The following is a 26639-nucleotide window of genomic DNA, read 5'->3' as shown; positions in this document are numbered from 1 at the left end:
AGCGAAATGGCGAAAGAAGATGGTATCAGGACTTCATTAGATTCGCGATGTTTGAAACATCTCCGCGTCTTAGCCGTAATTCGATATGTAATTTCCTTGATTAGAGTCGCCTGATATCTTTCTAATGATTCAAATAGATGAACAGCGCTCACCGGGAATTCTTACTGCCAGGTTGGATTATTTTCTGTTTCTGACAGTACAGAGCATCCACTTTAATCTTACGCGTCCCTCCGGGCTTTGCGCTCCTCGGTATGATCCCGTCAGATTAGAAAGTTCATCGACATAAGTAAATCCTTCAGCGAACTATAGCAGGGATTTCAAGAATTTGTGGCTTAAGAATTATCAGGTCGATGTGGTAGCCAATAAAAGACAGGCCGAATTTTTCTGCTTCTGCTTACCTGTACACAGCCGATCTAATTGCAACCAGAACTGCTGCCGAAGTTTCTTATAGCGAACGCCAAAAGAACAAGTTGAAAGTGTAGAAATATATCATGATTGGTCCAGAGAAGAAGACGAAATGTTCTGTTATATATTTATTGCAGCAACGTTTCAGCTATCATCAGTCATACTGAACCTGATGATGACGACGAAACGACGAACATTTCGTCTTTTTCTCTTTATTTATTGTGGGATTTTCTACATATTATTCATACAAGACAAACCGACAAAATCAATTTGAACAACTGTTATTCTTTTCGTACGCTTCGGGCAGTTTCTTGTACGGAAATATGTTAAATGTATGAACTAATAAGTTGCAAGTATTTGAACACGTACAATCTCCTGGGTTATATCAGTTCAGAACCTTTTCATCAATATTTCAATAAGATTGCATGAGTTTCATATAGATTAGATAAGCTGTGGTTTCCCAGCTGTTTTATTAAGACACTTTCACACGGACCGAAAAAACCATTCGTAAATATAGCATACCACAGCTGTAAAATAGAATAATTCCCTATAATTATCAGAAGGCATTAGGTGAATAAGTATCGAACTCGACGCACAGTTAAAAACTGGCTCGCATCAATGAAATATTTGTAGAAGACTTCACCAGAAGACAACATACCGAAACGATTTCCTATTTCAGACCCATGTGGGGATTCGGATAATTTCCGTCCTGTCATAGATTCTGATAGGATAATCATCATCTTTGACTCGGTAACACGCGATACTCCAAATACCTATCAACTCTCCGATTATAACCGGGTGTAACCTTTTCGAACTGTATTCGAGACGTAGGGACGGCTCTCTACGACATTGCCTCGGCAATTTCTTGAACAAACAGACAGTTATAGACATTTTGCATTTGAAATACGGCTTCTCATTATCGTAATATTGATTTTAATTCATTTCATGCAATTGACTTGATGTAGAAAGCGCTTGCAGTAACTTTGAAGTAGGTTCCATATTTGATCAATAGACGAGTATATATACGAGCATCATCGGAATATTTTCTTTTCATAGAATTCACCGATCGATGAGAAAGAGCTCTGTAACTCTTTGGAGATATGCGACGTTTGTTTATTCAATATTATCAATCCTTCGACAAATTGAGAAACTCGTATTGAGATTGATGAGCCTCTGATTTTGGCAGTTTCAGTTTTGCAATGATAAGCCCCATTTCCAAAAAGGAACCAGCGATTTCGATTCTCTATAACGACCAAAATGCTGAAAGGCCTTCTACAAGGACGTTGGAATGTCAGGAATGTGGATACTTGATTTCTTTGAGGTCTTTGTTTCGTTACAGAAAGTACTGACTAGTTGAGCAAAACGAGAATAGAAAAATACAAAAATATCCATGTCCACATGGAAAAAACCTAATTTCAGTCTGATTAATTTAAGGACATTCGAAAGGAACAACTCTTATAGACTACGTGACTTAACAGATACAATAGTAATTCACCAGATCTTTTTTGCTAAATTGAAAGTTAAGATATATTTTGAAAGAACGATGGCTTAAAGGTTAAGCGCATTTTCAAGTGCGCTCTCGATGTCAGTAACTTATCGAAGCATTTGTAGAATACTATACGTCAGCGTCGAGGAATTGTTGCCTTATCGCGGGAATACAAACTTCAAACGTCTGGCGAATATTTCAGATTATAAAAGGATTAGAATTGTTTGTAGGTATTATTTTTCTGGGTAGATTTCGCTACGTGTTCTTTTATCAAAAGGGAACCTTTGAAAAGATATACCTTTATGAAAAATGTCCGCATACGTACTGATGCTCGATGAGCGGTACACGCAGCGAGACGATGTGGCGGCGGCAGAGACAGCGGAAAGGATGGTAATACAAAACGCAATGACGCGTATAGTGTCTACGGGAACCCGTTTAGTCGATCAATGCATCTCAATCATGAGGTTTATTTGTAGTTTTCCCGCTGGGTTAAACCCTGACAACGACAGTTCAGTCGCAGTCACGTTTACGACATTACAAATGTCCGTCGGTCGGTTAATTGGTCATTAAAGCAGTTCACGGTGCGGGTATAAAACAAGCGCTTTAAACACGATCGACCGCGGAAACAAATGTTCTATGCGCTGATAATTAGCCATATCTGAACCTTTCGTACGTATCCAGCCCGGTCATCTAGGGAACGGTGTACATCTGAAGAAAGTCGCGGTAAATTAGATTGAAGGGTCACGCGTGCGTGGGTTGAGAATTCAATCCGTGAATTAATGCACACGAAAATGATGGGCTTTGATTTTCATTTCGATATCATCACTTGCACGTGATAACATCACCCGATATTGGTACCTCGTGTCAAAACAGAATATTCATTAACAGGAATTAAGAAATATCAAATTACTGATCAACTCTGAATAGTTTTGAGTCCATTTCAAAATATAAACAGGGAAGAGGAAATATGAAACTTGTATGTATGGTGTTATCTATTCGCGCGTCGGTGTGAAAAGCTTGATATAGAATTTGATACCATTACGATTCTTTAAGATGCATTTTTCTTCTATAGAACACCGGATACTTGCAGGTAGAGCAATTACCTACCGCCCAGGAGAAAATATCGAACTGAACAATGATGATTAATAAGCCCCATCGCGTTGGAGACTCAAATAATATACTATTAGTGAAGTAACTGCCGTCAGAAATGCTGCAATAAGTAGATATCGAGGTGTACTGTGACACCAAATAGGCAGCGTTGATTGCCGTAAAGATAACAATTTACTGAAACAAAAAGACTCTAGAATTGCAGGATTATAAGCCGAACGAAACACCGAATAAACGAACGCGGTAGCAAAATGGGGATGAAATACAACGTGTAGCGAGGTGTGTCGAGCCGCGGGACTCGTTTAGGTATCGGCAGCAGACTGTGGAACGAATGATCACTTTGACGAACGAGATTGATACCTATTGTTTATGTAATATTGTGTTACGCAGTATTCGTTCAAAAATATCAATCTGCGAACTAAATTTCATATGCGATCAACGACGTTTGAAAGGCAATTTAGATATGAATTCTAGTTTTTTTTTTAAAGCTAGTTCCGAATTTGAACGTGAAGCGAGTTATTCTACACTTCGCTCGCCCACGCAAAGTGCTTTCATCAACATTACGTAACTCAATTCTTGTGAATCCTGCTGGCAATCCAGATTCGTATCACGATTTTAGGCTTTTTGAATCGATGCAAAAAAACTTTAAAAGTTTTCATCAATAGAAGCTGATTTGGTTGAATAATCGAAAAACGTTACATTCCTCCTCTTCTCAGAAAACTGCCGCGTATCCCTGAGCTAATTACGTTAAAAACATTTACCGAATCTGGCCGCTCTCAGGGGAGTCTTTTGTAATTAAAGCCGACTTCAACTGCAATTAGGTTGCGTTGAATCATTTCAAAACGAAGCAAGCTGACATAAAAATGTACATATTCGTTTTCGTCTGCGGTACAGATAGCGCCGATCAGTTCTGACCATTCAATTCATTGAAACAGGCTTAGATCCCTCCAATAGTATTTATTGTAAGTAGTTAATGTATTTTTTGTTAATGATTTTGTAATGATTTTATTCTTTAAATTTTATCGCTAAAGTGTTGTTTTGTAAATATTAATATATGTTTACTCTATATATTTTCCCTTCATGTATCATGAAAATGGTTGAAGTATAGATAAACTCTGTGCTGTGACTTTAGTGGATACGGTATTCGACTCAAAATCGAGAGGTTGCGGGTTCAAGTCCTACTGAAACCATGCTATTCAGGCAAGGACACATAGTCATATCAGCGCCGGTCGACTCGCTGATTTAACAACAAAAGTCGTACCTGTAGTATTCGTATTCAATAAGATGCCAGATGACGTCACTGCATTTTGACCAATAGAATCATCGCAGCGGCAAAATATTTTCATGCCGTTTTAAGTAAACGGCGTTGAGTGTTACATGTGTTTTGACGCAACGGTGCGAATATTGAACCGAAATGCGAAATGCTACCGGGCTACAAAGTTATTTAGTGCCGGTGTAAGCAGATAAGTGTTTATGGGCTATAAATAAGATTGATGGCGGCTTGTAAACTGGATGTGCATAATGACTCTCGAGAAACCGGACTCCATTGACCACCATAGAGTATGTCGTCAATTTATGTCATTTATATGAACCCAAGGAGACAATCATTCGTTATTTCTCCTTTTAATAATCAGAAATAAAAAGAACAAAATTGGTAGGATATTTAATGTTTTCTCCCTAACTTCTGATTCAGAAAAATCGCTAAAACATTCCTAGATATTTGTCATATTGAAGAATATACGCGCATTCATAGATCTCGATTGTAGAATTTCTTTTTAGATTTTTAAGTATTTCTCATGATTGACGATGTTTCTAACCGCCTGTCGCGATTTATACCAAACCCGATATATCAGATTTCAATTAGCGCATGGCTATTGGCCGTTTTTGCGAAGCACATGCCAATATCCTGCCGCATTAAGATACTGTCTTTTGTGACGTCCAGAGCCAGACAGTATAAACGAGTGTGGATCCTTGTATAAATAATCGAGTCTCGTTTATCCTTATATTTACATGATACAAATAGAATATCGTGTCGGGATGATGCAAACTCGAGTCCGAATTATTATTTGCACCGCAGTGTATAATCAAATTAGACGAGTGACCAGTTCCGGTTGAATCAACACCAGAAAGTCTTCCTTCCGTTCACTTGATTAGCCGTGGTTAAGGATATTACGTTACTGCGTCGATGAATTAGATTTACCCCCGTTCTACAGGTCACGAATATTTTTCAACAGATGAGCCACGAACCTGCAGTAGGATGGTCGGACGTTTAGCCTCGTTATAGTCCCGGCATCGGAAAATTCAGAAGCCCGTTCATGTCACGCCACGGTGCACAATCATATTTATATATATCGTCTTGGGGCCAATTATGCCGTATCACGACTGATGGAAAACTGGTGATTAGCCTGTACCGGTCAGCTCAAACCACTGGAGACACAATAAACTACACGTACTGACTATACGGATATCGTCTCAGATATCCAATTATAGTATCGGATTCTTGGAAACTTATTGCGCTTTCAGTAGTTGCTAATAGTGGTGATAATAAAGATCGAACTTCAATCCCTCGAGATTTCTTATTGTCCAAGATCTAAGACATGAATACAGAATCTTCGAATAATGGAAGACATTGCCCGCTAAGTGATTAAATGTTCGTTTCAATAATCCGTTCAGTCCCTCTGCAATTTTAGAATCTCATACCCGGCCATGTATAGCTTTGTTATTAATATCAAAATCGCTGATCTTTCTGTTGTACAAGAATCTGCTTGTTGTGCGTGGTTCTGTAGATGTTCATGCGTCGCTTAATCATCGTTATTCGTCGATGAGCTATAGACATTTTTCATTTTTCATGCTATCATTTTCTCGCGCTAAGAAATCAATTTCGCGTATTAACGAAATAAAACTTATGTTTACAGTCCCCAGTAAATGGCCTTAAACGGCCTTATCAGTTGATGCAAACCACCTAAGGAGAACCATTAATCAGATTATTTAAGATTTAATGCCTCCCCGAAGTCGTGTCGCAACAATTTCGATATGGGGGAAATACACTAACAACTCCGTGATTTGACTGTATGATTTTCCCTCGACTCGTTCATTTGGAAATATCGCTCGTTTTGAACAAATAATAAACAGAATTCTACACTTTAGCTGAGATAACATCAGTAATTTGTTATCGTTGGTTTTTGTTCGCCGTAATTCAACGATTTCTGCAAATCTAATATTTGATAAAACAGTGTAAGGGAACGATCTAGTGTTCCCAAGCGATTTGTCGATTTCGATCGGTTAGAATTGTCTCCGTTTCCCGCATGCAGCTCCCGTTTGAAATTGTATCTCAGTGCGTAGACTATCGACAACTTCAAAAAATATATTCCAACGCAATTCAAAAATAGAAAAATGCTTAGAAATATACATTTCAGATAAAAACGAAATCGCTCTATCGATAGAATTGCCTCAAAGTATTGTCGGATTTGTTTGTAGTTCGAGGCGAGCCACGTGTCGAGAGAACGAACAATATTTTGGGAAATGACAACATTTTTGAAAAGCTGTCAGCAAGCCGGAATTCCGTCTCTCTTCGCACCAGGCCCTCATTATAAAGGGAAAATAGACGTCTTACCAGCCGACCTCTTACTGCGTCTATTAATGCTAACACTGCCGGCAGCAGCGACAGTATAGGGGATGTCATGTCGGTCACATCTGTTCAACCATGTGGAATTTACGGTGCAAAGTGTAGCCTGCAAACTGATAGACCAGTCCAACCCTAGACGATAGCTATACGTCTTCTATATTCAAACCTGAATTGATGGCGTAAATTCTACGTGTAAGGATGGACAACTCAATTTTATGGATGATCAGATTGTTCGGTGTTGCATTTTAGGTCCTAACAAGTGCGTGGCCATTCACCGGGAAATTGTCCACAGAATGTTAAACTAGTCGGTACCAAATCGACATAAGTATCTATGAATATGTATATCTATTTTACGCGACCAATACATATTACGCAATATCCATGAAAACGAATTCGATTTCAAAATACGGTTACGAGCGACCCTGATTACTCCAAGGATCCAATGAGCCCCGATGCGTGGTGCAACGGAATGTAGTGACAAAAATGTCAGGATGCGCCGACCAACTTGGCACTGCCGAACTAGCCCAGAGAATATAGCGCACCTTCCTGATAACTATCATAACTATTTCATTGTCCAGTCGGTAATGTCGATAAGTCAAGCAATTTGCTCATTTTGGTGCAGAGTGAAGGACATAGAATTCCTCTATAACTTTTAATTTTACCAAACATTTTACCAAATTGTTTTATAGTTTTTGCGATATTGATACGTCTTGATGGAATTTTCATTGGTTTTAGAGGCATCGGTTTTTCGTTGCTTTTGTTTTAAATGTATCTCACGTTATCGTCGTTTTCTTGTCAGATAGCAAATAGGTAAAGTACTGCATACGCGTACTTGAACTTCTGGTCACGTCAGGCGTTATCTCAGCCCGCTGGATACTAGACTAAAATAGCAATGAGATTTGTAATGTTTTTTTGTCTACTACTCAACTCCGGTGCCCGACTTAAGGATGTAATCCTGTTTAAGACACCGGTAGCGAAAGTGAAATGCCACTTCAGCGTGCGGCAATTGATGGACATCCGACATACGCAACTTGTCGACCATCCACTAGAAATTCTGGTGAAGACAAGCAATCTTGTGAAAAAAACTTTATCACGCATCTTTCTTTTTCTCGATATTCCGAGCATGTTGTCGATGCCGAAATCGACTGTAAATCAAGATGCCTCAGACACTATCAAGATTCAGGCATTGGGTCCTGGCTTCCAAAAGCGTTCCACCGCAACCAATACAGCTCTAGTCATAGATTTTGGCGTTTGGCAATGAATCGGATACATTCTGCTAAGCTTATTGCTTCCTTGGCCTCGGGTTCGTGTAGTCACATTCAGCGCGGGCTTGTCTCGTTCAAAGGTCACGAATTTGAACATAAATCCACTAATCACTGATTAATCACTATGGGTTTGAAATCTCCATCAAAGCCTCGTGGAAATCTTGTATAATTTCGTTGTATATAAACTTGCTCTGCAGCAGTATAGTTCTTAGATCTTTGTCTCATCTCTACATTGCAAGAAAGCGTTATCAATTCAATTGAAAAAAAAAATAATTGTCCTTAATTACAAATACAAGAACTTCAATTCAGAAGGAATGATTAATAAATTCGCCACTTATCGGGCCATCGATAACAATGGATTTCACAGATAGCGACTGCAGAAGATTGTCAAGAATAATTCGGCTCGTTTTGAAAGGAATGCACACATTTTTAAATGATAAAATTTCCCCCGAGATCCACGTGAAAAGTGGCGTACGTGCAGACAACCGAACAGCGGTAGCAGCAGCAGCCGCAGCAGCATCCCACAATCGCGAAAAAAGGGAAATATCTCATCATGAAACAAATCAGTTGAGATAAGAGGTAACGAACGTTCGTCGTGAAATTCGTGATTCGACGACAAGTAAATTGAATTATTTTCAAAATACACTGATGATAGACAAATTATCAAATTCGATCATTCAACGCGAAAGGAAAATTTCATATTGAGTACGTACAGGCTGTAGTTTTCAAATTACGCAATTTAGCTTATTGACTTGATCTAATTTTCGTGACGAAATTATAATGATATTCAAATTGCATCGACTAAAATGATTTATTTCGTCGTCATCTTACTGCGCGGTCGGTATTCAAACTTCAGTAGTTTAACATGAACGGTTACTCGAAATTTTAGTGAAATATGGCCAGACGACATGCTGTATATTGTATCAATTAAATTGCGTCAACTCCAAAGAGCTAATTAACAGATAATCATGAAACCCGATCAAAACGAACCCGTCTTAGAGGCGGTCATTACGACGTCTCGACCTCGGAACTCGCCTGGAGGTATCGATCTCGGAACTCGCCGGGAGGTCTCGAACTCGGAACTCGCCGGACTCGCTTGAAATCGTCCTATACCCATTCGGCAATCATCGTAGTGCATAATCTATGTGAGTGGGAATCTCCGGTGAGACTATTCATCTGGAAGGGATAACTCGGGATGGGATGGTGTGCTCTATGGCTTATCGGAAATTTCGCGACGCCGCGTAGCATATCAATAACTGAGAACGCAAGTACGCAACGAGACCCAGACCAGACAACTCGTTGTCGGCAAAAGTAATTTCTCTGAACGTGGATAAACGATAAAAAGAAAATTATTTTCTTTTCGCTAGGGACGAATATGGTCAACACCATCATTATCAGTATCTATCTAGTGAAGTAGAAATTTCCAATGCTTTTTTCCCCGTATTTAATGCCAGCTGAAAAGAATATTCAACTATCAATGAGTCGAACTCGATTAAGTCGTCGCTTTTCCATCTGTTTGTGAGTCCTAATTTGTATTTCCAGTTCAAGTTACTATATGTAAATCGTCATATGGATAAGTTGTCGACATATGATCGTCTCACAACAACTTCAGCGAGTAGGACTGCATATGCATTTGAACATGAACGTCGTCAGATTTTAACTTTCAAGTAATCGAAAGCGATTGATCTGTTAAAACTGACATGAAAGTGTTGTCCAGAAAATCATGTTCTACCAACGATGGACGAGGATGTACGCGCATAAACGAAGCGTATGCAACCGATGTAAAACACCGGGGTACATATGTACAATAGCTCGTGTATTTACGGTATAAATATTATTACTGGTGGCTGGTTTTCGCGTATTATTTTTTTTTGCTCAGACAACCATAGAATATACATCTATCACACTAGTTCCGCGCTATTCCGTGTATCATTGTATAATGGATCCACCATCTGTCCCGAATCAATCAACCTAAACTGAATAAGTATATATGTATTTCAGTGGTCGCTGGTTGGGAAAGTCAGATTTATTTTCAGACATTTTATGACAAGGGTTTCGTGTAAGTTACTTAGTACCCGCCTGGTGAAACTATAAACTTGTTTGCAGCTTTTCGGCTAGCGTCTATGTTTAATGAGCTACTCGAAAATACGAACTAAAACTATTTCTACTTGTACGGCTTTCGTACTGAGAACCACAACCGAAATTTCACTGCAATTTGTGATATTTCTGTAGTCATTTTGTCCATATCGACCCGTGGCCCATTACGCACGACTCCGACTAAGGGCGATTAACGTTTTGTTTATGTCGGCTACTTTTTTTAAAAAGAAAAGTGTCGGCGAGAACGCTATGATTATATGTGATAAGTCAAAATAACACCACCGTTGTTAACGCGCTTGTTAAGAGCCATTTGTCACGGATGAAGATACCGACCCGGCGTTTCCATCAGGACCCATAATATCAATGACGAACTAATACCAAAAATAATGATTTATGATCGATTATAAAGCGCCATAATCCCAGTTGACTAATTAAAGGTACCACGTTCAGCCATAAAGATGAATTTATTACGGGCTGGATTTTGTTTTCTATTAGAGAATGCTATAAAAAAGCGACGTTTTGCATGTACAATGTTACAATGTCACCGAACTCTCTATTCGATTCTCGGTTCGGTACAGAAATATACGACTGTTGCAGTAACCGAATCATCGCGAACCGTTACCTGAAAATGAGTTCGTTTCGATGAAATCTTCACCGTGCAAAATCAAAACCGTCGTACATTTCATAAAGTCAAAAAGCTGAAGATTATGACGACACAGTAAAACACACTTGATTCGGCTTCTTTCGTCGTCTTCAGTAGTCGTCAGTAGTCGTCAGTAGTCTTCAGTAGTCTTCACGGCGCGTAAATCACTTTCACGTTTAATCTCATTCGTTCTTTAAAACACGTATTTCGCCGATTCTCAAAGAGAGAAAAACGAAACGCTAAAGTGATTGATCCATCAACGGCGTAGTAAGAAGTATTTTCGTGAATTGTTGACAATGTCGTGTGATGCGAACTAGAAAAACGAACGAACGAATGAAAAAAAAATAATGATTCGATAACGTTTCAAGGAAGTAAAGCCTTCTACGGAGCCATCGTAAACTTGGGTGGGGTTCCGGGAAGTTCAATACGGTTAATCGTTAGCAGCCCAGCAGAGACTTGCTGCGCGCTAGGCAATCCTTATTTCATGAAAATATATTTTCCTATGCAAACCTGCGTACCTAATTTTTCTTGAAAAAACTCATTGAAAGCAAGCAGACGTTTTGCGTCACACTCTATTCAAAGCTCAATCCGAGACAAAAAAAAGCAAATGAAGGGTAATTTCTGATTCAAATTAGCGTGGATCGAGATACAAGACTGCTGTGGTTCATTTAGATATCAAAGGATGAGCGGAAGACTTATTTTTACTAGTCTCGTTTCGTTTCGCCTGGAGTACTCGGCGCGGAAATTTGGCTGATTTGCATCTACTGCGTGACCTTGACACTGCCGATGAATCTCGCTTGAAATTGTGAAGAAAAATATCTAAAAATATTCACGAATTGGCTTCATAATGCAAACTCGGACGTTTTATTTCGATGAAATAATCACCAAAAAGGATTTACTCAAAAATACAAACGTGCTAAGGATTTTGTTGTCATCGGGCTTATATCTCGAGACAATCTGATACAATGTGCGTCATCTGAAGAAATACAAATTATTCTTGTTCTATGTCGAACCTTTGCAGGAATGTCACAATAGCGACAGAAATGTGCGGTACGTCTTGACAAATGATGCCATTAAAATGCCATAACCGGTTATAACCTGTTTATATAACGGAAAATATTGGCGGGATTATTGTCACTCACCATGCTCGTCTGATGCACGCCGATATGTGACAAGGTGATTTAACATTGAGACATTCCAGAGATGAAACATCTTCTAAACCAGTTCAATTAATCCTAGTAATTCCTCGTGTGAGTAATCGCTCAAGGTTAAAAAGGCACGTCGAAATATTTGAATTTCAATCTAGTTTTCAAGGTTGTTCTGAAAACCTTGAAATTTAGTTTCGAACGAATGGAGGCGATGAAGCCCACATCGCAGATGACACAGTTCCATATCGATAACTTATCTCTACCTGTCAAAGCAATTAAACCTCCTGCAAAACATGACCTTTCCGGACCAAACTGTCGCCATCTAATGAAAATCTGATTTAAAGATAGTTATAATTTCAGCGATTATAATCAATGGGATTTAACGAGGTATCGAAGTTCTATGATATGTTTTATCGAAGCGAAGAAACGATAAACTTCAAACGCAGTTTACAAAACGACAGGTTGTTTACATGTCAACGAACTAATCTAAATTAAAGTGTATTTTTCAGTAACAACATTCACAGATTTCGAATCAATTGCACTCCTATGAATGGTTTGCGCGGCCGAACTCGGTAATTCTAGAAACATAAGTTCTCCCCTTACAGGTTTCGCACGTGTGTTCTTTTCATCAAGTTCTTTCTTATCTATTGGATAGAATTCTTTCCGATACGATATTTAGATCAACGGTTTTTAGACGATACGCTATCTCAACACGATATTCTTCTCTGTCCATATTTTGCGGTATCAGTTTCGTAACGCAACAAAGGCTGGAATAACAGATGACGTGTTTGTACAGGAGAATATTGTAATTCCGTCGGTTCCGTCGCTTTCAGTAATGACGAAAATAAAAACGCTTAGGAATAACAAAGGAATCACAGCCAAACTTGATGAAGTAATTTGTGATTAGCTTTTTTTTTAAACAAACTACGCATTAAGTCCATATTTTGATTCCGACCAGCGCTAAACTGGCACCATTTCCGAACATCGTTTCGGAGATTTTTTCAAGTGAATCAACTGCAAAGGCTCATATTTAGTTGTATACTAAATATGACCATGAGCTCTCTCGTAGCTTTGGGCCGACAAGAGAAGTAATCGTTTAGTCTGTGCGTTCGTAATCACCCGCGATCATTTGTCATTATTCGATTTGCTGCAGCCTCTGAGGTGAACGTTATACATATGCCATTCAAACGCATTCCGTCACAACAATCTTCCAACACAGAATCCTCTCTTCGATAGTCTACCCGACAAAGATTTAAAGCCACGACCAGGGACAGTTTATTTTTCTTTTAAATGACACTGACACGAAGGTCACACGACGGAATACCTAACTTGATAAAAGACGACCCGTGGGATCGGGCAGTATCGTTAGAGCCTTTTAGTTAGCCTGATAATGCGATGAAATCTGCGCGCTAAAATATTCCACAGTCTATAAATTCAATTTTGCTCGGTAGTGCGTCTGGATAGTGATCCAGGGTTGCGGGGAGGGCAAGAGGATTACAATATTGTTCATTTCACGAACAATCAATACATGCAAATTCAAGCAAAAGGGACACAAAGACATTTAAATGTGTTTCGACGCGATGAAACGCATCGTATGCTTAACACAGTAAGAACTGATAAGACATTCATAATTACACATCCATCGATATTTTTCGGTAAACAAACAGACCCTGCAGCAAATGTTAAGTGGAGAATATCGATTTACAAGCATTCGGTAAGCGGAATAAGGATAACACATTTTCCTGTGTAGCCGCCGTCCAGTTGTTTGTTCAGGTATAATACAATGCTTCATAGATAACAGTTTTTTTTCTGCAAGTAACGTATTTTCGGATCTATACTTCTAAAAACGGCTTCGCTGGCAACAACAACTTCTACGTCAGACGGTACATTAAAGGGCCACTTACGGCATTCGTCACAACCGCTGAGAATATCGTCGAACAGTAACAAATGTACGCCATATTTAATTGGAATACATGTCTTTGTTTTGTCGTGACTTGTCGTCGGTATATTTTCCTAATATAGAAAAACAACTTCGCTGCCAGACACGACTGACTTTATATTCCCAATGCACCCCCTATCATGATCAATATCGACAATTGAAAATCATCTCACGTTCTCGGATCCATGTTAAATAACCAAACCAATGTTTTTGCAGTTGTTGTAAAACTTGAAACGTTCCGAGAATGCTCGATACTCTGTGTAACCGTCGCGCCTTTGATAAGAACAGTAAAATAACGACGCATCGCCAGGAGCGATTGTTCATTTATGTGTAGGCATGAATGGTTCTGATGTTGTCTCATCTAATTGTATCTAGCCGGCAAAGACAGTACATGTATTGACATAATTGGCAAACGATTGTGAACACATCACTTCTTCGTGTCGAAGTATTTATCATACCTTCGACCTGTTACATTCACTTATACATTATAGCTTTTCAACTTTAAAAGAATGGCTGAAACATTAAGACGTTCGTTCGGTTGAAGTTGGATTTTCTGCGTGTACTTTCAATAGGATTAATTGAGCACCGAGGAAACTGCCAATTGTTTTAGGGAATCTGTTGCCTGTGCTCAGAATCGTATATTCAATACGTCACTCTCTTTTTCATCAGACCTCATTCGTCGTAAATCAATTGGGCGACGATTGTTTCCTCCTGGTCGCAGTAAATACGGCGTCCCTCAGCAGCACTCGGGATGCGTTTAACACGATATAAATCCGATAGCTCTACGCAACGCTATCGAGAACGGCCCCTGGTCGTGGCTTTGAATTTTTGTCGGGGGAGACCATTGAATGAAGAGAGGACGCTGTGATGGAAGATCGGTGCGTTGTAATGGGTCTGAATGGCATGTGTATCGACGGCTGAACATCATGATGACTCTCGTTGACCGGCGGCCTAAAAGCTGCCATATTGGAAAGTGTAATATATAGTCGGATAAATCTAAGTCAAGGCTTTGATTGTCCTTGATAGAAGTTAAGATAATACCAAGCAATACTAAGTCGATTAGTTCAATTGGATTTGATTTAGACATTTCATTTAATTAGATTTAAGTTTATTTCTTCCTTATAGCATATTTTCAACATGTTCGCCACCTGGTGAGCGACTGCAACCACGGTTTTAGGACTTTTTACAAGTCCGCCCTCGTTTAAAAGTGTAACATTAAGGCATTAAATGAAATATTGCAGCTCACACAAGGTAAGGTAGCATCAACTGGCTTATGATATGAAAAGTATATGGATGAAATAGATGTTGCAACTGATAAAAGAAATAAGCGAACTCGCACGATGAACTGGTCCATGTCACGTATCTCTTTTCAGACGAACAGATAAATAGATTTCATTTTCACTACGTCTTTTGACTGTTAGCGCCGCTTGTGTGAACGTTATATGCAAATGAAGAAATAATCAAAGATGGCTACGTTGTTTATAGCGTGCGTCGTCGCATATGAATTTTAGTTTTATATTTCGTCTAGTCGTAGGATTAGCATACCTTAAAATAATAATGCAAATTAGCTTATTACAGCGTCGTTCCTAGTATTCTTTATTGTCACGGGAAATCTCCAAAGAGAACTGACTACACGAATTTGTAATCTGCAAGAGCGAAAATATAAAAGCGAAATGTTGTAATCATATTTCGTAAAAATAATACACAATTTCTGGTAGATTTCTTCGAAGTTAGAGACCGGATACGGCTGTACGTATATCATCGCATAACATATAGTTTACGAAAATGCGCGCATTCCATCGGCTGATTTTAAGAAAGAAGCGAAAAGCTCCGGGGTAGGTTTCTTGAAGCGTTTGTTTGACGGAAGGAGATCTCAGGCGAGACTCTTTTCCATTATTACCGCAGCGTTATATTGCGTGTGGCTGGACTTACCTTGCTTATGCTGAATGATTGCAGTTATATCGAATCTCGTAACCACAGTTATAAAAACTGGCGTGTTTGATATTCATACTGCGTTCAAAGAGTTATCCGAGCTATAGATAATTCTTTTTTTTATCAAACGTTCGTTTTCAGCAATATATTGTATACCGTTTAAAAGAATAATATGCATTGAAAGCTTTGTTTTCTAAACACGTTGAAATGTTTACTGCCTACTTCTTATTGGATGAAACACAGAATACTATAGTCTAGTTCCAAACATTTAAAAAGATATACCGGCTCGAAAATGGTTTGTTATTTGAGATTTTACAAAATACTAAATTTTAAAAAATATACTCTTGTCAAATTATGTAAGTTTCTGAAAGCAGCCTTTGAACCTCCATGATGTATCCCCCTATATATATATATATATATATATATATATATATATATATATATATATATATATATATATATATATATATATATATATATATATATATATATATATATATATATATATATATATATATATATATATATATATATATATATATATATATATATATATATATATATATATATATATATATATGTAATATGTAATAATATAAAATATATATATTTATATTATAAATATTATAATATATATAATATATGTAATATGTAATACATAATATAATATAGTATATATATATATATATATATATATATATATATATATATATATATATATATATATATATATATATATATATATATATATATATATATATATATATATATATATATATATATATATATATATATATATATATATATATATATGTATGTATGTATTGCCACTATATTATATTATGTATTACATGAACGATATTTGTATACTGTACTTTGTACAAAGTTACAATAAACGAAATGATGAAATGATGAATACTAAAGATTTAGAAAAAGAAAAACATGTTGATTTTTAAAACCCGCGATGTAGGCGATTGGTTAAAGTACACATACCGGAGGATGGTCAAACGAGTCGACAACTGTTAACTTAATTTTCACGCATTAGCGCTAATTTACATGAATACGAAGGATCGCTCTAGATTATCGTGACTATTACAAAGATTCTGGGAATAATTTGAGTAGACGATACCAAATTCGAATCTATGACCTTGGACAAATTTCAGATGAATTGTAGGTCGTCGCGCATATCGGTTGGGTGAGAAAAATTCTTTGAAACTCTCAGAGAAAGTTCAGTCGTTTATTGATACAAAACAAGCGAACCGATACATCTCAGTAGAAGTTTTTAGTTTCGTTGACCACCTGTTCGTTTCAGTTAATCGGGAATAGTAGGTATTCTTAGAGGTTATAAACATTAACAATATTCTTTTCTCCGCGCGTGGCAATTTACAGTAGTGCATTTCTCGAGCAGTCGTTTCCCATGCACCGAGTATTGCATCATTGCGCTCTTTAAGAGTCGTTACAAAACCATCGCAATTAGTACGAGTTGGTTTTGAATATTCTGGAAAAGCTAATGAAAAATTTACTGAGTCTCACGTGTATACGCTCAAATGAACAGCGAAAACGAGATAGCGTTATTCGCGATCGCACGCAAAGAGATCGACTGCGAGAATTGACCTTTTCAGTCCATATCACCTGCATCGACGGAAACCGCGCGCCGTTTCGTCGAAATAAGTTTTCGATGTAGATGAACCTCGCGGGACTCGGTGAAATCAGGGAACTAGACATACTTTCAATCGATCGGAGTAATTGCATAATCACGCACCAGTTGATTGCAAAACGTAATTGGGTGGATTTAGATCCATTGCATATATAAAGAATCGCGTCTGCTCGACGTGCGTGTATATTGGCTTGGCTTGGACAGGATTTTCTTCAACTTTTTATCTCGCAAGATGATGACAGATCTTAATGATCTTTTTCCTCCACGGTCCAATATGGCGATCGACGACGTCGGACCGAGTAGAAAGGATTTCAAGCGATATTGACGGATAAACAAATATTGTAGAACCTCGGGGGCGTCATTACTCAATACCTCGGGGATCCAGTTTGTAGGGGTTACCTGTTCGTAAGGTGAACAGGTAATTACAGCATCGATAAAAACAATTCACCGTGACAGTAATTGACGAGGTACTTCCCGTGAGAAAATGGAGAATCCATTCAGCGTAAGCACTTAACCGACGGAGGAAGTGTCTCATGGTCCTCAGACACGGCAATATCGCACTTTAACCTAATTATTGTGGACATTTTTCACACATCTAATGTAACGGGAATGATAACAATTCGCCTGTCTCAGGGAAGCCGTTGTCGCGACAAACTCATATAACGTAGGTCGGCCTTGCGACGGCTTGCGACTCACTGCGACCGCCAGCGACGATCGCGTCGCGTCGCAAGGTCGACCTACGCCCGGCTTAAGAATAACGCGCCAAATTACAAAATCATACCTTCTGATAATTCGACAATCATGTATGGAAAACGATTCACTGAATTAATGCCAGATACACAACTGCCTACGGGATAAAGAAAACCCCCAGCGCTCGCAACGAACCTGCCCGAGACAGAAACACGACAGATCACCGCGCCGTGTGTAATAGAATGCGGATTGGAAATGATATTCTACTCGAATCAATATCAAGGACGGAAAGGCAGTCGCTGAAAAGGCAAGAGTCTTTTCTTACGTTTTCGAGAGGTTTTATCGAGAGAAAGAAACGAGACGACGATAGTTCTTTGCCGTTATTAGTGAAATATGAACGTGTGCATTTATAACGATTTTGAGCTATTCAGTTTGCGCGGAGATCTAAGATATTTCAATTCCATAAGTCGTCATAGGGAAACCTATACGGCACCTACATGATAAAAAGTACGAAAACGTTTCTATAGACGCTAAAAGTAATTCGTTATTGTATGTATCGTGTTCTCTACTTGCAAAATGATGACAATCTAACTTTAAATTCTCGAATTTCTGGCTATGAGGATATTTTTATTCAGTGGGATTTATTCGAATTTTGAACTGCGAATAGAAAAATGATCGCATCAATCGCTCGGAGACTTCTCGATAACACATAGATTATGTGTACGATTTGTACGTCAACAATTACGAATCCAACTCGATTTTCAGATATCGCTGAATCTCTGTCTGGGGGTAATACTAGCAGACTCGCTGATCGCCGACGTTTACAGTTCACGTGTTTTTCGTTATAAGTTTGAGTAAAAGTAAAATCCTTCGGGGGATTTGAAATACAAACTCATCGATCCTTTCTTCAGGCAAGAGTATCATTTTCACATACATATTTCATCGCGCATGGTCCCCGAGATGCCGAACCATCCAAACATTTTCAGTTTTATCTACCAATTGAAAGTATATTCATCTATATTTTGTTTACTTTACTCTTCGATCAAAGCATCGCAATTTTACGGAAAAAAGCCCTCAATCCAAATAGGAAAAATGTTACAAATTCCTCATCCGAGTATGCTTTAACGGTAGTCCCGAAAAAAATTCGAATATTGATTGATATATTGTTTTTTCTATTACCAACAAGTAATTTCAATGCCAAACATCAGACACCGAAGTGCTAATTTGCCTCGGTTGCTTGTCGTAATTATCGACATTTTCCACTTATAAACGGAGCTTAGGGAACTAAGACGGGGCTTTATAAGATAAACAGGTTGAGAGGTTAAGTCTTACCTTGTAAGTAGAAAATCATCGGACAAATGACGGGACCGAAGATGAAATTTCTCAGTAAGTATCCGGTTAATGTGAACGGCATGCAGAATACTGCCAGCAACAGATCGCTGATCGACAAATTCAACAGCAAAACGTTCGTAACCGTACGCATTCTTTTGTTTTGTATTAATGTCACGATTACTAACGAATTTCCAACGACCGCCAACACGAATATCAGGCTATAGAACGTTAACAGTAATTCGTCGCTGATATTCGAAATCGGCACCCGCTTCCGGGTGAAGTTAGTGGAAACATTTCCTTTCTCGTCGACTATGTCTGAAAGCGTAGGCATCAAAGTACTCGAAGTAGACAACGCAGCCATTTCTAACTCCTTTACGATTTTTCAATCGTTTAAATTCCCAAAAGCGTCAACATGATACAATCATAGATCCGAACAATTTTGGATGAAATCGTGAATAGACAATATCGCCTCAATTCACGTCGCTCCCCTTTTCATTTGAACTGAAATTGTAAAGGCAAAAAATTATCACAAATACATGTCATTACGTTATTTAGAAATAAAAGTCACCAACTATAGATATTCCAATATTCTACCAAAATCTAGCGGTCTTGCGCGCCATTGAAAATATCATGTTACCCATTGATTTATCCAGTGTAAGTAACCAAATACGAAATTAGCACTTTCAAATCGCACGTTTAAAACGTACACACTTCGATTAAATATTAAAGAATATTAAATTGTGTTTGTGTTCGGTGAAATATGCCTCAGAAGAGCCACATCGTAATGCGAGTTTCAACAGCTATGCATTATTTAGAGAATTCCTGTCAGAAGAAATCAATGTAATTGGTTGAATATTACTCGAATTGAGTAAGGTTACTATTAGGAACCGCAGCGCAAAGAGAAGTGAAACTCGTAAATATTCGATATTTAAAGTCTATCGCCATCAATTTTGAAGTCATTATTGTTATGTTAATTGCACGTTATGTAAGCCGCAGTTTCTCTCCATTAACAAACGTATCAAGGCCACAGTGCTAATTTTCACACGTATATAGATGAAACTAAGCGTTCAATTTCGAATTGCAGTTAAACCTTTACAGGCAGCGCAATTTTGAATTCCGTTGATAGTCGAATGTATGATAATTGACATATGATATTTTCAAGGAAGATTTGAAGGGGTTGTTGGATGTTAGCTAGATCATTCCAAAGCCAACATTTTATCTATGCCACCTAGATATCATAATAAATAGTTACTATAATCTCTCTCGATACAGAACTCTTTATTTATATAGTTAACTGAATTTTTGTAATCATAGCGGAAAGTCAATAAGAGATGCTTCAGATACCTTCAGATACAATCTAAAAATCATAACGCACATTTAATGCAGAATTTATTCCAGAATGTATTCCCGTCAAGTAATTTGAATTTGACATCGAAATAATGATCTTTTTATCAAATAATACTGTTGACTTCTATCTCATATCTGGCGACGTTGGGTAAATAAAAGCGTGCAAGTTAATACATAGTTCAAACAAGCTGATTACATATACTTCAAGAACTCAATCATATTCAATATCGCCGTCGTAAATTACGTTTAATGCCTTTTTGATCTAATTCGCGTGTTTTGACTAAACAAGTCAGAGGTCATTTTACTCGGAAAGATTCAAAACTTAATTCATTCGGCATGAATTATGCAACACCAAAAAAGGAAATGAATTATTCAAAATATTTTTTTGAGAACAGTAACACTCCTGGGGTGTATTATTAAGCGTAGGCAGAACAAATCAAAAACAATTTAAACGCTAGCTCCAGTAACGGGAAGAAATATAGTGTTCGTAAATCTAGTGCGGGGTTTTCTAGGATCAACTGGAATAAGGAAACAGATTATCAAAATGTTTACCGACAAAACACAACTTACGTCGCGTACGTAAAATTCCCATCGGCAAAGCAGACGAAAATAAACCCATCGAAATTAAAAGCGACTCCGAGCCGGCGATGTTCGGCTGTGATGATGAATTAGCATCATGTGGTTTCTCAGAAGTATTCAGATTTTAACAACACGTCGGCAGTTGATAAACACGCGGGACAGTAAATAAAAAACGTACACTATTGATCCGACAGCTGTTTGATTACCTATCAATAAAGATTATCATTCCTTTCAAATTACACAGCTGTATGAAGACAGGATGCAATTCATAATAACTGAAATGTTAGTCTTTATAGACGTGCGTTCACTACCGTTTCCAATTATGGTAGTAATGATTTTCTAATCCACCTGATTCAAACTCAAACATATCTTCAGCTTGATGTGTACGTGATTAGAATTCTTGAATCATTTTTTATTTGGAATTTAAGAAAAATGGTGGACGTTTAGCGCACGGCACTGATTGAACTGAACGGAAATTCGTCGCATGTGCGTCACTTCCTCAAGGAAATCATAGTTTCATTAAGTAACTAAGGTGTAAATAGACCCCTTTAAGGCTAGCCTAATATCTTTAAGTTAGAGAAATCTGTTTAAATGATTCACATCGTAGATGATCAAACCTGTATCGAAAGATATTTCAGAACGAACTTCAATAAACTTAAAATGTACGTAACACGATGACTTGACAGTGTCTTCCGAAGCGAGACTCGTAATTTTCACATCAGATCTCATTCGCTAATGGACCGTAATTTATTATTGAATTATCAATTGTGGCTGACGAGGATATAAAACGATTCTCTTTATGAGTATCCGGGGGAAAACTATCGAGTTTCATCAAAAGCAATTATCAAATGATATATTCGTTATGAACCGGTAGAAAAAATGAGAAATTCGGAAAGTGTGAAAATATGGAAAAACAGTTTTCCAGGAAGCCGTATATTCAAACTATGTTGACGAGTCGCGAGAGACGAGTAAAATAAAAGTCCCACAATCACGAAGTCGAAAAACTTAAAATAGCGAAACGTTAGAATTTTTTTAATCCGAATTTTCGGTTTTCAACTTAAAACTCTCGTCAAGGAATAACTCGAAAAACAACATATCAGAGTTTGTTTTTCGATAATTATGTTTTTCGACTACATCGGACTTATTTTCTCGTCAAACTACCGGTTTCGTGCCGACGAGACACATTTTTGTTGTCTGTTTGTAACGGTCAGTTTCATTACACGTGCAGTTTTAAACGCGATGGTCGTTTTGATTACCGGATTGTATACCATCGATAGTTATGCCACTGTCGTGTCGACTGTTTATACGTATTTGTCAAATAGGAAATTTAACGAGTGTCAACAAGTTTACCCTTCCCTTAGTCAAATAGCACCAATCTGACGGACATTTCGCGCTGTAATCACATTCATATAGCTTTTCAATTTATCTGGCTTCTGTTCATTCAGTTTATGTTGTTTTTCATTTGGATTAGAGAAAATATTCAAACAGTTAATAATTGAAGAAACTAAAATAAAAACCATTACGAATACGTTTTTTTATTCATCGCTAACTACTCGACGTTGTGTAAAGGCTGGTGTGCGAGTCGATGCGCACTACGTCATCAATATTGGCGTTTCAAAATAACGTATACGATTGTGTATATCGGCGTTTGTTTTTTAATCAATTAAATTTCATGAATCTTTCCATATAATATCATTAATGTCGATGTGCACTGCGTAATCAATATTGGGGCAATCCAATTGAATTATCGATACTTCCAAAACCTGAATGACAGTGGTACGCAATGTACCGAAGGCGCGGGATGAGTCAAGGAATCATATTCGTTAAATTCTTCTTGTTATTCTATTATTGAGTTAGTCATTCTCGACAATATTAAGAAATACCATTTTTCAAGGCATCTATAAATTCAACTCTTAGTTTTCCTAACTCACAGCTTCTTAGTTACTGACAAACTGCTTCTTGTGAATTAATCATTTTCATTACTAATGATTGTTAGGTTTATTCATAACAAAACGGGTTGATAAATGATTAGGCTTCAAATGTTGAAGAAAAACTGCTACAAAAAACTATAATATTTTATAAATTCTACAGTCGTATGACATAATTTAAACAGCCTTTTACAGTTAAACGATTTTTGGCGACAACCAGCTTTAATGTTCCCAATGTTATATACGTCTAATCGTTAAACAATAAAATCACTTTGTTTTTCTAATTTATAGCCATGATTTAGTTTTCATGGTTCGATAAATTCGATATCCTGTCAGAGAGAAAAACTTCCGATTTATATTGGCAAGGTCTGTGACCGGGTGTGGAGATGAATTTTAACTTTTCGATATAATTCGAACAATATCCTATTTCAAGATGACAAAATTTTTTTTTTTCTCATGTATGAAATCCATTGAACGGTTTTATGATTGGAATGGAAGTTCTGACTAATTGAGATTTCACTGAATACTTTCCACGGCGCGAAGAAAACAAATTGTACACATTTAATTAACGAATTCAATCAATCTTACCTTAATAATGATTTTACGCAGTTGTGTTTGAACATCAAAAAGCTCGTGCTTGGATAAACACAAGTAGATCCTTAATTGTATAACATCGTAAGGTGATTTTAGTGTTCGTGATTTTTTATCAAGTCTCGCTTCGTCAATATTTAGCTTTATATATACATATATTACAGATTATGTCCATCCGTACAAGATTCAATAAATCCGCTGATCGATCCTCGAAGAGATGATGAGGATAGCCCGATGTTCTGGGGGATGATCTAACTCAAATCACGCTCGTTCGAAGACTTGTTGAAAGTTCGACTTACCGCAATAGTTCCACGGCAGTGTGCTCGCGTGTGGGGGTATAGCGCAGTGAACGCCGCTGCAAAACGACGTCACTCGCCGAGCGACTATCCTCAGTACAATCCACCGCAACGTGTAAATGAAGTCAAGATAATCTCAAAATTTACTGAACCTAGGAGATGGTGGAGTCCCTATCTACGCGTGATGGAGCGATGTAAATTATCTATAAGTATTCTATTTCTTTCGGCGTAACTTCACTTACTGCTCGACAATAAACGTAAGATAGTATATGTTCCCCATAAAGTTAGATATAGTGTATACATATCATCATGAATGATTTGTATCTTTTGTCTTTTTGTAAACGTAAGAATTAAGTACTGGTAGAACTTGAAATATAGCCTATGAAATAATATGTACATCGCCGTATTGATCTAAGCGTTCAAATATCCTTTATTGACCAAATGATCCATGCCTATTGCTAGAACACGTAATCAATGTACCAACTGCACGAACCACTCTATACCCAAACTTCAAATACGAGCCCCTGTGCGCTCTATAGGTATATGTAAGACTAAAGCCTAGCGCACATCGACACTGCGATTGGAGACAACTAGTTGCTACCGAACGATTACCCCGCGCACATCGAAATCTAGTTACAACCGGTCAGTTGCAGCAACTGCATGGCGCGTGTCGATCGTCGAGATCCAGAGCGCGCACATCGACGGATATGACTGCGATTGAGTACAACCAGTTGCTCAAAAGTAGAACATGGGCAACTGGCTGGAACTGGGAGATAGATCGACGCTTACCAATCGTAAGCTCGCTCACATCGACACATTCAAGCAACTGATCGTATCCAGCCAGTTCCTCTCATGCGCCGAAAACTGCCTTGCAACTAGTTGTCTCCGATCGCAGTGTCGATGTGCGCTAGGCTTTAGTTAGAATTTAAAAACCGCACTCGATTGTGAATCTAAACGCTTAATGTCTGGATAGAGACTGCTGATGAATATTGCATCGACCATACTTTGGTCGCGTCCCTCGCTCGGAACACACTGGAATAAAAACCTCCAATAACGATGACAAATCAAACGTAATCTCCCATAGGAACACTTCCTGCTGCCTGTCATTTCATTAAACCGTGCAATTGATAATTGAAATTGTGTATATACCTTACATGTAAACAAGTATTGTTTTTCTTTCTGAAAATGGCCTGGTAGCTCAATCGAGCTAAGTGACGTCGGTTGATTCTTTTTTTGTTAAAAATTAACGTTGCGTTGCATAATAAATAAAGAATCGATCCCGAACTCAGTTTGCACGCGCGATACGTATACAATAACTGATTAAAAAAAGCTAAAATGATTGATGTTCAGCGTATTACGTTCTATATCTGATCAATCATTTCGTATTTGGTAAGACCTGCCTTTTATTCGACTGTCCGAGATCAACGAAGCCGATAAGAGCCACGTGGTTATCTATAATTGATCGTGCTTAAAAAGTACAGAAAATCGAAAAATAATATTTATAATGTTTTACAGTTTTTTATGTAGAGTTTTAAGAAATTTGACAAGTAAGACCAGGAACCAGTTCCACAGTTGTGAGTTAGAGTTAACTCTCAGTTAAAGTTAGTTCATTTTCAATGTTTTAACCCGGGGTCAAATCTTAACTCAGAACTGTGGAACTGGACCCAGAACGCTTTATTCTTCCCTGTAAGGGTTGGATTTTGTCACCGACGCCTAGCGAGGCGCGAAAGAGAATTTTCCAAGAAGATATATTGCGAAATTGTCAATGATTTGTTCATAAACGGGCACCTGCCAGATGTTTGATTATGCGTGAATTTAAAGACAGGACCTCTAATCGAGTAACGATGTTACGTTAACGGCCCGCTTGACGTTGCGTTCACGAAAAATTACATTAACATTTCATCGACGAGCGTCTGACGTGAAATGTTTTTCTCTGCACGTAGCCCGCAAATTTTCCCAGTATCATTTTTCAGATATTTGCCACATAGGCATATATATAGCATGTAGAAATTGTGAGAAGTGACAACAGAATGGGCCCATGAAAGAATTACCCGACACGGAGACTGAATGCTCATTCAACGAATCGATCAAGTTCATTTTTCCCATCAACTGATTGGAATATCTACATGTCGACGGTAACAAAATGGTAACGCCAGGTCTTCTTACGTTTTTTCCTCCCTTTCAGAGTCAAACAGATGATATTCTAGATGATGGATTCCTGATCGCTGATCTATCGATTATTTTTCGTACACGATTCATCAATATGAGGAATCAATATAGGCCTACTTACTTACCAACTGCCGAGTTCCAGCCGTATCATTTTACATCGAGTTGATGCGAGCGCGCCTATGAGGAGGCCTACTATGTTAGTAGTGTAATTAGAAACAATTTTTTGAGGACGATCATTATTCATTTGACAGCTGATTTATTTCATGCAACAAACACAGTTATGCGGCAATTATTACGAGAGGTCTGGGTTAATACGAGCGGTAACGCGATATGGGGAGAATAATGATATTAAATCGGCCGCACTAGTGGGAAATACTAGACAAATTCGAGCCAAATTTAAAAA

General features: G+C 37.9%; 1 protein-coding gene across 1 annotated transcript in view; it reads right to left on the bottom strand.

Annotated features, from left to right (window-relative positions):
* LOC141905293 (cholecystokinin receptor type A-like) overlaps positions 1-24171 on the bottom strand; it is a 41220-nt gene extending 17049 nt beyond the window's left edge. The window contains exons 1-2 of the mRNA XM_074794124.1: positions 23769-24171; positions 19327-19827 (exon numbers count right to left, since the gene is read on the bottom strand). Of these exons, the coding sequence (XP_074650225.1) occupies positions 19327-19687 (361 nt within the window). The 5' untranslated portion in view covers positions 19688-19827; positions 23769-24171. The remainder of the gene's footprint in view (positions 1-19326; positions 19828-23768) is intronic.
* Between the last annotated feature and the right edge of the window lie 2468 nt (positions 24172-26639).

The sequence above is a fragment of the Tubulanus polymorphus genome, chromosome 5, assembly GCF_964204645.1.
Source record: "Tubulanus polymorphus chromosome 5, tnTubPoly1.2, whole genome shotgun sequence".
Classification (NCBI taxonomy): domain Eukaryota; kingdom Metazoa; phylum Nemertea; class Palaeonemertea; order Tubulaniformes; family Tubulanidae; genus Tubulanus; species Tubulanus polymorphus.
Note: the sequence above shows the minus strand (reverse complement) of the source record. Positions and strands in the feature narration are given on the sequence as shown.